The sequence below is a fragment of the Meriones unguiculatus genome, chromosome 2 (genome assembly GCF_030254825.1).
Source record: "Meriones unguiculatus strain TT.TT164.6M chromosome 2, Bangor_MerUng_6.1, whole genome shotgun sequence".
NCBI classification, from domain to species: Eukaryota; Metazoa; Chordata; class Mammalia; order Rodentia; family Muridae; genus Meriones; species Meriones unguiculatus.
Genome location: NC_083350.1, coordinates 3,974,825 through 3,988,097, shown reverse-complemented (window position 1 = coordinate 3,988,097; position 13,273 = coordinate 3,974,825). Strand labels below are relative to the sequence as shown.

Sequence of the window (13,273 nt, the reverse complement as noted above, 5' to 3'; positions counted from 1 at the left end):
TGGAAGAGAAACACTGCTGTTCCAGGAGCCAGAAATAAAGCAAGGCATGGGTGGTCAGCATCCTGAAGTTAGATAAAGCTTTACAGTGGGAAGAAAATGACTTCAGCCAAACTAGCATGTGATGTGCAGCACGGAAGTCCTCCCCCTATCTGTTAGGTTTCTCAGCTATGAGTAGGAATTATGAACCGAGCAAATATAACTTACCTGCCATAGCAAACTCAGCCTCAAGCTGAAGACAAAACAATAGTGAGTAAAAATCTAAGCAGAGTCCTTAAGTGTAGAAGACACTTAGGAGATTCTTCTCTTTGGAAGAAACTCTCTGATGGAAGATCAAGAGGGATGTTGGGTTCACAGAGTTAAAGGGATTTTTAAAGCCCATCTTCCACTACTTTACTACTAAGAATCAAGCAAAAGAAGCCAGCGAGAGGGCTCAGAGTAAAGGCTCTTGATGGTGGCCTGATTTCTATCCTCAGAGCCTAATTTGAAGGAGAGAATTACCCACAAACATAAGTCCGCCGACCTTCCATATATTCTGTGGCAAGCAGCCCCTCTACATATCACACACACACACATGCAAGCACACCATTAGAACACACACACTGGACACACACATTCAGACACTCAACATAGACACACAGACATGCACATGCATGCACACACACACATACACACATATTAAAAGCACATATGCAAATACACACAAAATTAAAAGAACCAACCTAACACATTTCCTGCCAAAACTCACCTCCCCTTCACTTTCTTCTTCCTTCAAACCAGAAGCTACTTCGAGAAGACCCTGGCATCTTTTAGTACAGAGAAATCCGCATATCTGTTGTTTACATCACCGTTTCCTTCTCACTGGGTTTCCTTGTTAGATGCCCTTCCACGTGATTCTACAGCAGTGTTCTGAAAACAGTGGCAGGCCTAGTGTGTTCCTTCAGGCCAGCAACCTCTGGGCTGGGCTCTGTCCACGGTGCTGAACCACAAGGGCACACCGGCTTTGGGGCACCCAGCAGCTGCAAAGATTTCTCTTTACAAGCTGCAGCAGTGTAATGCTGTGACACCTGGCTTATGTGAATGAAGCAGGCTCTCCCCACTGTGCTTCTGTGTCATCAGTGCTGTGGATATTCACAACACCATGCAATGGCAAATCCAAGCCTTTGGTCATTTGCTATAGATAGACAGGCAGACAGATAAAAAGACAGCTCAATAAATAACCAAAGTCTTGGAAATAGAGCTGAAACGCACATAATGATCTTCCCCAAGCCATATTCTCATGAGCATTTATTTGCACAAAGCAATGAAATAATGAATTTCGTTATTTTGCTTCTCCATAGAAATTGCAAATGCATTTTTGAAGAATTTCAAAACCCCTGGAGTCAAACCCGGAGTAAAATGGATACAAATTTTACTAAAACAGGGCAGTGCTCCTGATCTTCTAGTGCTGTGTCATGTGATGCCTCTGTGCTGCCAGGCCCTCTCCACCAGGATTGCCTCCTGAAGACTGTTCCGCCCAGAATTTGAAAGCTGCCTTCCATGTCTTATCCACAACCCCGGAGTTCCTACTCCATCTTAATTCTAACATATTTCAGAAGACCTTTCAGGGATAGGGTAAATAATTTACATAGACAGGATGAGGTGAAAGGATAAAAACAGAAACAAGTTCACACCTAGATAAGAACTTGTTACTAAAGCAAACTTAAGAATTCATTGGAATTATTTCTGTTGATTCACTCTATCTTTATAGTGATGTCTGTCTCGATTTCTAATAGAATTTTGTGTTTGTTACTGAATTATAATCTAAGTGGTGTAACCAGAGACTAGATCAGTGTTCACTTAACTTCCTCTTGTTGTTTCGCTCCTTTGCTACTATTTTACATCATTGTCTTTCTTATACTACAAGCTTAAAATATTTTTCAGAGCAGGTATCCTGAAGACAGCACCTCGTGGCGTTTATCCCCGAATGTCTTCATCTCCCCTTCATGCTTGGAAGCTCATTTTATTGATTGACAATTCTGGGCGACAGATGCCACCCTCTGCAGTGCTGGTAGATGTGAACTCAGTGCTGGGTTGTGTTTGCACTATTACAATGTCTGGATTGATTTTCTCTCACGGGTGTGGACTTTATTTCTGTTGCTAGAAGATGTGTATCTTCGTCTTCTGCATTTGATAATTTTCTTGCCCTGAGCCCCAGATATGTGTGTTCTTTTGTTTGTTTGTGTATGAGTTAATAGAGCTTCTAGAACACTGCCTTGTTTTTTGTCATCAGAGTTTTAGATATCAGAGACTAAATATTGTAAAAATTATACTATATTTTAATGATGGTGCCAAACCACATTCCATTTATTTATAGTTTCCTAAACTATGATAAATTGGTTGTGGTGGATGATATCTTGAATGCGTTTTTTGATTCAGTTTGCAAGTATTTTATTGAGTATTTATTGAGTGAGATAGGTCTGAAAGTCTCTTTGTTGGGTCTTTGTGCGGTTTATGTATCAAGGTGACTGTGGCCTCATAAATGTGGTTGATAATGTTCCTTCTATTTCTATTATGTGGAATACCTTAAAGAGTACTGGTATTAGCTCTTCTTCGAAGGTCTGTTAGAATTCTGTGAAGGCTTTTTTTGGATGGGGGACTTTTAATGACAGCTTCTATTTCCTTAGAGGATATGGTACTATCTAATTTATTTATGTGATCTTGATTTAGCTTTGGTAAATGGAATTTATCAAGAAAGTTATCCACTTCATTTCTATTTTCAAATTTTTGTTGCATTTAGGCTTTTGAAGTAGGACCTAATGATTCTTTGGATTTCCTAAGTGTTTCTTTTTATTTCCCCCTTTTCATTTCTGATTTTGTTGATTTGGACACAATGGAATACTACTCAGCAATTTAAAAAAAGGAAATCATGAAATTTGCAGGCAAATGGATGGAACTAGAAAAGATCATCTTGAGTGAGGTAACCCAGAAGCAGAAAGACATACATGGTATATACTCACTCATAAGTGGATATTAGCCATACAATATAGAATAAACATAGTAAAATCTATAGTCCTAAATAAGCTAAACAAGGACCTCATTCAGAAGGGCAAACAGGAATCACAGAAGTAGGAGAAGACAGGGAACAGACAGGAGATTTCATAGGGGTCCTCTGAAAGACTCTACCCATCAGGGTATTGAAGCACATGCTGAGACTCATAGCCAAACTTTGGACAGAGTTCAGGGAATATTATGGAAGAAAGGAGAGATAGAAAGACCTGGAGGGGACAGGAGCTCCAAAAGGAGAGCAACAGAGCCAAAAATCTGGGCTTGGGAGTGTCCTGCAGAGACTGACGAATCAACCAAGGACCATGCATGGAGAGGAACTAGACCCTCTGCTCAGACGTAGCTCAGGGGCAGCCCAGTGTCCAAGTGAGTTTTCCTAGTTAGGGGAGCAGGGACTGTCTATGACATGAACTCGGTGGCTGGCTCTTTGATCATCTCCCCCTGGTGAGATGTTGTAACTCGGCCACAGAGAAAGAGGATCCAGACAGCCCTGATGAGACCTGAGAAGCTAGAGTCAGTTAGTAGGGGAGGAGGACCTCCCCTATCAGTAGATTAGGGGAGGGACATAGGAGGGAAAGAGGAAGGGAGGGTGGGACTGGGAGGAGATGAGGAAGGCGTCTACAGTCAGAATAAAGAGTGAATAAATTGTAATAATAATAATAATGAAAAATTAAAAACAAAAGAAGTAACATTAAAAACTTGTCTCTGATCTTCAAGGTAAATAAGTAAATAAATCCCGAACTGATATCACTCTGCTAGAATCACCCAGAAGGAACAGATACCCTGAAAATGCTCTTATTTTAGTCAAATATGGACCAAAAAGCATTCGGCAATAAAAGGACTCTCCAGAAAAGCTTCTGAGAAGGACCAGTCCAGGCATGGATCCCTTATGACCTGTTCACCTGGAGAGGCTTTCTGGTCTTCCTCAGGAGTGGGTCTTGCTGGTCCACATGCAACCTCATATCCTAATTTTAATTTATGATAATTTTTTAAATTTTTATTCCCACTCATCTTTAATCTTTTATAATCTTTTTCCTTGTTTAGATTTGTGGTGGTTTGGGGGTGCTTCCAAAATATAAATGACAACTTAATTCTATTTTCCTAAAGTTCAGATGAAAAAATTCTGTTTAATTCCAAATCTCCTTTATGGTAATTTAGCTGCTTTACAAGCCTTCACAAATGAAATGGCCGCTGCGATCTGTCCTTGTGTGGAACACCCCTGAGTAGTTCATGAGCAGCCCCAAGAGGGCACTTCTTGTTTTTCACACAGGACCCCTAGCTTATACGCACCAAGTACGCACAGCCAGCAAATTATAAATTCAATTTGAGGCTGTAATACTAAGATTGTGCTTGCAAAATTACACAAGAAAAGAAACGTATTAATAATTGAAAACTGTTAGAAGATAATTAGAAACGAATTTGCCAGCAGCCACATTCTAGCCAATGACTAGGGCATGTTAGCTCCCAACAACATTTTAATGAGAACGCACTAAATGTGAGGGACTTTGAGGGTTTTATTCTCAGATATTAAAACAAACAAATCTATTCTGAACTTCTCACAGCTGATCTATTCAGAGCTTTAGATCAGTAAACTAAACGTTATTATGTAAGAGCGAAGTGCTAGGATACATGCATAAAAATCTCACATTATACTCACACCCATTTCCCTGGAGGATATTTTTTTTTCATGGATCAGGCAACATGATGCTGTAAAAATGAGCACAAGCTCAAGTACCTTCTCCTCCAACAATACGTGGGTTTGTAGAAAAGGGTATCTGTTTCCTCTGATGTTGTTTGTTAGGCAACAATGTTACCAAGCTTCTTTTCTATAAAAGGCTAGCTACTTAACATTTGCCCTTAGGATAATGTCAGCACTGTGGTAGCTACCCACTCAGCTCAAACATTGTGGCAGAAAGCAGAAATGTGTGGGTACAGATGTTCTGTAACAAAATGTACAAGAGGACCTCAAAATTAAATTTCTTACCCTTTTCATGCCACAAAACACTGTCTTCTGACTACTTGTATAAATTATACAAAGTCGCAAAGCACTTGTGTCTTCTAATTTCACAAAGACAAGTAGAGGGCAGAGCACATCCCTTTTGCCCTTCTCATCACCACTGAGCCACACTCTTCTTTGAACTTCAGTCCCTGACACTGCCCAGTCGACTCTGGCCTCAGTGATGCTCTTTATCAATCTAGCCTACTTATGTCTAATTTCCTCCTCAGAAGGAGGTGCTCCTCCTGCTCTTGTTCTCATCACCTCTGTCTCTCCTGTAGAGAAATGTTAATCCAGCAACTGTTGCAGGGGATCACATCAAAAGACATATGTCTGTATATACAGGCATCCCCTAAGTATACACCTTTAATTCTTCTACCTGGAATATACAGTCCTAATCCCTCTGGTTGGAATTTAGTACACACCTTTATTCCCAAACAATGATGTCTAACTGAGGGACAGACAAAGTGATGAATCAGAGAAAGATGTGACAGAATGACTCAGAAACAGGATACACCTATACTCTCAGGAGAACAGACAGAAAGATGAAGTTACTTAAAAGCAGCAGAGAGAGAGGGGAGGGGAGGGGAGTACAGGGATACAGGGAGAGCTTGTGAAGACAGAACAGTAGAGTTCAGGAGTTGATTTCGGTGCAACTCAGTTGAGTGCAGCTCTCTTCAGTTTGTGCAGCCAGTGAAGAAAGTTCAGTTCAGTTCGGAGAGTTCTGAGGCAGTTTTGTTTTCTTTTAAATATTTTTTTTGTTTTTTTATTTATTACAGTTTATTTACTTTGTATCCTAGCTGTCTCCTCTCTTGTCCCCTCCCAGTCCCACCCTCCCTCCCTGATCTCCTTCCATGCTCCCCCTGAAGTCCACTGATAGGGGTGGTCCTCCTCCCCTTCTCTCTGACCCTAGCCTATCAGGTCTCATCAGGACTGGCTGTATTGTCCTCCTCTGTGGACTGGTAAGGTTGCTCCCCCCTCAGTGGGAGGTGATCAGAGAGCTATCCACTGAGTTCTTGTCAGAGACAGCCCCTATTCTGAGGCAGTTTTTTCAAGCAGAGCAACTGAGAAGCCAGTTTGTATCAGTCAGCTTGGAGAAGAGTTTTGAGCCAGAACAGCTGAGTTGAACCAGCCAGCCAGAGTTCAGAAAGAACCAGAAATGTTGAACTTATTCAGCAGTAAATCTCAGAGACTGAAAACTTAGGTCTAGCTTAGCAAACAGAGGCTGGAAGCTGAATCCTTCAAGGTCAAGGCTTACAAAGATTAGATTGTACAGAGCCTAGAAGCTTCCAGGCCTAGGCATGGGAATAGTTAGAACAGAGACAAAAATGCTCTGGGTCATATGTTCGTATAGCTTGGGTATCACTCTCATCTCATCACCTCTTCTGAAGAAATAAAAACAATTATGTCTCCCCCCCTCAAGAAATGTCACTTTATTACAATGATTGTAAAGTTCTCTCTGCCCTGCCTGACTGTCCACCATAAAATGAGCCATTCTGAAACCATCTCTCCCTTATCCTATTAATTTCTCACAGAAAAGCCACTGCTTTTTGCAGTGAGAGTGTTTTGTGTAGTCTAGTTTTACCAGAATTTTAATATTAGGACATTTGAAAGACTATTGCCTCAACACCTAGAACCTATAAAGAACTTATAAACTTTTCTATTAAGTAAAGTATAAGTAAAAGGGGACAGCGAGGGCATGAACAATGACAAGGCTGCTATTTTTTTATTGTCAAGGTAATGCAGTCCTTGAAGATGGGCAAACGTATAGAAAGGTACGAAAAATTTAAAACCCACCCTACTCCTTTCAGTCTCACTCCTTTGAGGCACCAACAGCAGTTTACCTGGTAAATTCTCACAGTGCTCTATGCGTTTAACAAATGAGATTGCACGTGAGTGTATAGCACATTAGCCGCCCTCCACCTTCTGGTCTCTTCGAGGGTGGATGGCGCGTTTGTGCTGTTGCTGCTGTGTTGTTGTTAAGGGAAGCGATGGCATATATACAAATTTAATGACTGATAAATAAGCTGACCGGATTGTTGTTGCCAACAAATAAAACTACAGCTTTATTAAAACAAAACAGTCCACATTTCAACAAAAGTAGCCCAGTTGGTAGATATTTAGAGATACAAGATTGACAAAGCTTGAGGAGATAAAAATGTCACTCTCTTTTGTAACTAAGATAATTTTCTTGACTTTGAGTTCATGATTTTTCTCTTTTATAACAGTAATTTACATGGCTGCGGATCTCCTAATTTTCCTCATCATTAGAAATGTAATCTTATCTTTTGAGATTTTTATTTTGTCTTTTCTATAAATGCCAGATTTAAGATCAAATTAAGTCAATGTTTTGGATTCCCCTACTGTAACACTCCTGTTTCCTGCTCTACAACTTGACTTCCTGGAATGGTGCTGGGGCAAAGGCATTGTAGCCTGTGCTGTCCCAACAGCCTGGCCAGAAAGCTTGAACATTTTGCAGCTTCTTCACTTGGGGAACTCATGAAAGTTTGGCTTCCTGGCCATGTTCACCTGCCTGTCTACTTGCTGCCTGCTCTGGTGTCCCTTTCTCATCTCCTGCAGCCTCTGAGACAGGAGCCTACTGGAGCCCCAGCCCACTTCAGTTAGCATCACTGTGGGTCAGACATGAGTACTCCTTTAGTTTTAAGAAAAATCAGGACCAGTCTATTGTGTCATTCTTTCCTCAAAACCACTCCCAACTTGTTCTTGTTCTGGGAAATTTTGACACCAGAAAAATATTAGGAAGAATATTCTTTCCCCATCACATTCTTTAGGGGAGGCCAAAGTCAGCAGCTTCTCTGCTCCTTAGTACACACACTGCTACCTTCCCGGGGAACCCTTTGCCAGTTGGCAGGAGGGACAGTCAGCACAGAACCGCAAGAACACTGTGCTGTGGGGATGTATCTTTGTGCCGCTTCCGTTATGCTGTTTCACCATTATGCTACATTTGGAAAGACTGTCAGGGTAGCCGCTATGAGCTTAGGCTGAGAGCACAGTAACCTCTCTCCAATTCTAATTCTGGCATCATTTTCTCTGTGACATTTATTAATTATCTCAATCTTTCCAAGTCTCCCTTTTTTTGACTTTAAAACTGAATGCTTGAAGCCTATGCAATAAGTATCATTGGGGGGTGGGTTAATATAACACTTTAAGTGTTTGTGTCCTTTTGGGAAATATTAGGGTCTTCTAATACTATACAATACTTTTGTGAGACTCTCCCCACTTAATCTATCCATATAAAGAAAAAGACATGTCAGTGACTCATCTTCAGGAGACAGAGGACAGGGAGCTCAGGGAAGTACAGGATGCAAAGTATCTTCTAGAGGAAATTGCCCCCAGCTCAGAAATGTGATGTTGTTTTCCAGTCAACAGGTGAGCAAAAATTGTACATGGCAGTCCACAAAGGCCATTTTGTTGTTTATGTTCCTTGGTGTTTTGAATGGGAGACTATCTGTCCATCTATAAGGAGATTTATCAGAATTGATTGCCTTACAATTTCATCTCAAGGCTACAGGAGCTGAGGCATTTCAGGATCCATAGCCATAAAGCTATGAGTATACAAGTGTCAGCAGTCTATTTTAGTCTAAACACTGTTAGGTTTATGACAAAAGACTTGGTCTCTGTCTCTGAGTGCAGAGACAGAGGACCACTACTCATGCTCATGCATTAGGACAGAGGGAGCCGCTTCTTAGTTAGTTGCTCTGTTTGAATCTTCCACTGATCGGCTGACGTCTGTCCGTTTACTGAGCACAGTTCTCCATTCTCAGTCTACTTATAGAAATGCCTGATGCAGTCCCCACCTTCTGATAGAGTCACACTAAGACTAGACGGCATATGGGGTGCCCCACTAGTTGAGCCACGTTGTTAAGTGCAATTGGTGATCTTACCACCCTAGGCTCCTCAGAACTGTGACAAAGTGCTAAGATACTGGTGGAAGAAAGAGCTGGGCGATAGGAGACAGGAGTGTGAGTGGACCGGGGTGGAGGGTGACAGAATTCCACCGTGTGGTTAGGAAAGACGTGAAAGGAGAGCACAGGCCTGTGTGTCTAAGACTTCTCCAGCATATGAATCTCCTTTAATTTCTCAAATGTGGAGTGCGTTGCAGTAAGTTAAAAGTTTAGAAGTGTGCTATCCTCATGCATTGCCACTGTTTTTTCTTGAATCACAGTTACACCCACTTATCCTTGTATCATTGTCTACATACAAGATACATGGAATGAAAGGATCATTCTTCTATCAAACCTTTCCCATCATTCATAGGAGCTTTCACATTGAAACATTCCAGTTACATAAATTTAGAGTAAAACATGTTTTCTGATTGTTGATGTAAGAACAAATTTACGTCTTTATCATTTAAATGTCTAACTCTTATGTAGCACAACTGTCCTCAGATCTTTTTTTTTTAGGATTTTTTTTTCTTTTTTGTTTTTTTTTTTTTCGAATTTTATTTTTTTCTTATCAGTTACATTTTATTAACTCTGTATCCCAGCCGTGTCCCGCTCCCTCATTCCCTCCCAGTCCCTCCCTCCCTCCCTCATCTCCACTGTGCCCCTTTCCAAGTCCACTGATACAGATCTTTGTGAATCGACCAGGCCCTGTCACAGTTTGCCTCACTGAGCATTCTCCAGAAAGTGCTGTGATGGTGGCCACGAACTCCATCATGCCATGGGTCCTGACTCAAGAAAGCTTTTCTAGTTGTGACTAAAAATTCTTCTGTGATTTATTTCTCCTTCAGGCACTCTGAGCATTTCTCCTTGAGTCTCCTTAGGAACATGTTCAGGTTCATGCAGGACTTTCGTCCTAAGTCACCCCGGCAACAGTGGGCGGGCATCCTTCCACTATGTAAAGCAGCTGTTCTCCTAGCCTCTGCTCCTGGGTTTCTAGAGGACTTTGGGCTCCCAGTTCCTACCCATTGCCAAAGCTGAAGCTAACTTCTCCTTAAGTTGTGCTTTATGCACTATGGATAGTGTGTTTGTGCACTGTAGATACAAAGGGTGCCAAGCTTATTCAGATTTTCTTGGAACACATTGCTTATATTTCACTCTCTTATGGTTTCCCCTGAAGATTAGGTGTTCCCAATTTTCACATTGCTCATTTTATCTATAGATATTATAATTTCTCTCCTCTCTCTCTGTGTGTGTGTGTGTGTGTGTGTGTGTGTGTGTGTGCAAGCAAGTACACACACGCAGAGCAATTGTAAAGGTAGAAGACAAGAGCTTTGATTTGGTTTTCTTCCTCCATCATGTTGGTCCTAAGGATTAAGCTCAGATCTTCCTGGTTGTAACTCAAGAAATCTACTTGCCGACTCATGTTTCTAGCCCAACTGAAGATTCTAATTTCTGTCAGATTTCAGAAACAATTTTTTAATAAAGTAACAATGTACCTTTGATTAATAACATGTGCATTTTAAAATTCTTTATCTTTCAGTGATATTAATCTGAAGATCTGAAATTGCTCAGTTTCTGTTAATTTCTCCCTAAGGTCTTTTTTGCGTCCATATGATTATTTCTACAATAGGCTTATATTTGTATTTATGTGATTATGCTGGAGCCAACTATGAACATTTATGTGTTCCATTTTCATAGACGACTGTTAAGAAAAGGATCTTGATAGACCTGTGTTCTCATGCCATCATTTAGTCTGTTTCTTAATGGTCTATTTATCTCATTTGTACTTGTATAATTGAGTTAGATGAATCACACTATCTCAGCCTTTATATTTCTTTCTCTCTTATTTCTTTTTTCACTGTGATGTTTTCTTTTGAATTCCCCCTCACAGTGTTTAGGACTCTCTATTTAGTTTTGCAAATAGTCATCCTTTTCTCATGTACTCATTGTGGTCACCACACCTACATTGTGATCTGACTTTCTATTTTTCTTAGGAGTATGCTCAAAACATCTTGGAATTTCGCACCTCGCATTGTCAGGTCTGCAGTCATGCTGCTTTTATTCAGTTCTCAGAGTTTCATCCAATCTGGGTACATTTGTATTCTCTCATATATTGTCATTCCTCATTTCTTCCGGCATGAAAATCCAATTCCAGGGGTCATTTGCCTATAGGTGAGGTACATCCTTCAAAATTTGTTAAGTGAAAATAGGTTTTGAAAACAATCTCTTTTGACTGAAACCGCCTTAGTTTTGCTCTTACCCTTGAAAGGATTTGGTTGAGGTATGGGAGCCCAGATTGGTGCTCACTTCCTTCCAGGCTACAGAATGTAAGACTTGAATGTTTCTTGATTCCACCATGGAAGAAAGTGTTCTTTCTCTCTGGATCTTATAGTTTTCCTCTCTCTCAACATTAATAACCAATATTCACCTTCAATAACTAATATTTTTATAATTCATCCTTGAAAACTCTGCTGAGATTTTTTCTTCACACTGCCCTGTCTTTTGGTTTCTCTTACATTTTCCCTTATTCTTTCTACACTAAAGAATTTCTATTTTATTTTTATTAATTACAGTTTATTCACTTTGAAGAATTTCTTAAGGCTTCTTTTAGAGCATGAATTGTAAGCAGCTGCAAAATTTGTGCAATGAGTTGCTAACTTAAGTTACAGATTTTTCCATATTGAATTTTGTATGTTTCTCAAATATGGAAAATTCTTTTATATAATGTACTTGTGATGTCTCTAAACTGGTTACAATATTCATAGTTATTTCATAATTCACGTATGATCTTTCTATTCCCAGGAATCTTTAACATTGGTTTTAGTGATCTGTTTTTTCAGCCTCCTCCTTTGAGTTTGACGCTTCGCTTCTGTGCTTAACACTTCATAAAAGACATAGCACCTTTTCGAAAAAAAATATTTTTAGAAATTTTTGGGACCCTAAAATGGACTAACACTCACAGACAATGGTTGTATTTGCTTTGGCCTGACACTCTACTCATTTATAACCCTTGTAAGTGTAACATGGTTGAAGATATTTTTGTAATCTATCTGTGTGGACTGATAATGTATGAGTAGAGCAAATATGATTTTAAAAGTTTTTCTACTTTTAAACTTCTCTCACTGTTTAGCAGCCATGTTTTTATTTTCCTCTTTTTTTTTTCATATGAGTTCCTCATGCCTCTTCAGGAGGTAAGGTAGGGAGAGTGGCATGAAGATCTTTGAACAACCAAACCAGAAAGGCTGTGTATTGTACAATTTCAGATTCACAAACAATGTTTCTCCCCTCAGATTCTCAACCGTATTTAGAACATAGACTTCTTCTCAGGACACATGAAACATGACCCCTTAAAAGCAAGAATTACAAAAGAGCACACAGACAGTCAGATGCCTGGTGTCTTAACCTGAGGCCCAGCTCAGAACTGAAGCGCTATGGGAAGGTGACAGCACACTGTTTATTGTTGGTTTCTTGCAGAGGTAAATATCGCTTCTTCCAAATTTATAGCATGATGATTTCCTCATTTCTCATACTTGGTAACCTCTTTATCTCAATTGTTATTTCAAGATTTAAAAACATTAAAATTTTAAACAAAATTTGCTAAATAGGTCATATATTAATTAACAAGACCAGAGAGATTTTCAATGTTTGTAAGCATTTTATTTATTGCTATATTAAAACATTTGTACACATAAGTTCAAATGATGCTTCATTTAGAAAAACCCTTTGCCTTCTAAATATATGATAATTTTCACCTTCCGCAATTACTATGGATTAAAACTACTTGGATTTATTGTCTGATTTACTTACCAATTCAAACAATTTGCCTATCCTCAAAGTTCAATAGTTGGTAGAAAATACATGGTTAACATTGTCTTGTCTTGCCTTATATGTTCAAATAGGATATTTTCGCACATGATATGTTCAATTAAGTGCCTTAAAGCTAAACTTGTTAGTATGTATATTTTCCAACTTTTGAATAAAGCACACACATACACATTTGCTAAAGTGAATGTGTCTGTGGCAAAATAAATATGATTTTAGCTAGAAGGAATGCTTAGGTAATACATTGAAGAAAAGAACTTTAGAAGGAAATTTGTAGACTTTTAATTGACAGTGTGTGAATATGTACTTTTTAGAACATACTCCAAACTTAAGAATGTTTCATTTAAACTTAATACTGTATTTGAAGGAGATTATTTTAGTAGACAATGCTTATATTTTAAAGATGATAGTAAATATACAATCCTTGGTTTTATTTGATTTAACAAACTCTTGCCCCCATATTTTTAGGGAAGATGGTTAAGGAAGGTTGGAATTAGTGAAATAGCTT

At 39.4% G+C, this 13,273-nt stretch overlaps 1 protein-coding gene across 8 annotated transcripts in view; it reads left to right on the top strand.

Moving 5' to 3' along the window:
- Neto1 (neuropilin and tolloid like 1) overlaps positions 1-13,273 on the top strand; it is a 125,767-nt gene that overhangs the window by 40,347 nt on the left and 72,147 nt on the right. Inside the window, exon 5 of one of the 8 annotated variants that reach the window (XM_060376966.1) lies at positions 12,234-12,324. The exons of the other annotated variants lie outside the window; for them this stretch is intronic. Within the exon in view, the coding sequence (XP_060232949.1) occupies positions 12,234-12,286 (53 nt within the window). The 3' untranslated portion in view covers positions 12,287-12,324. Of the gene's footprint in view, positions 1-12,233; positions 12,325-13,273 lie in introns of those variants that run through there. 8 annotated transcript variants of the gene reach the window in all.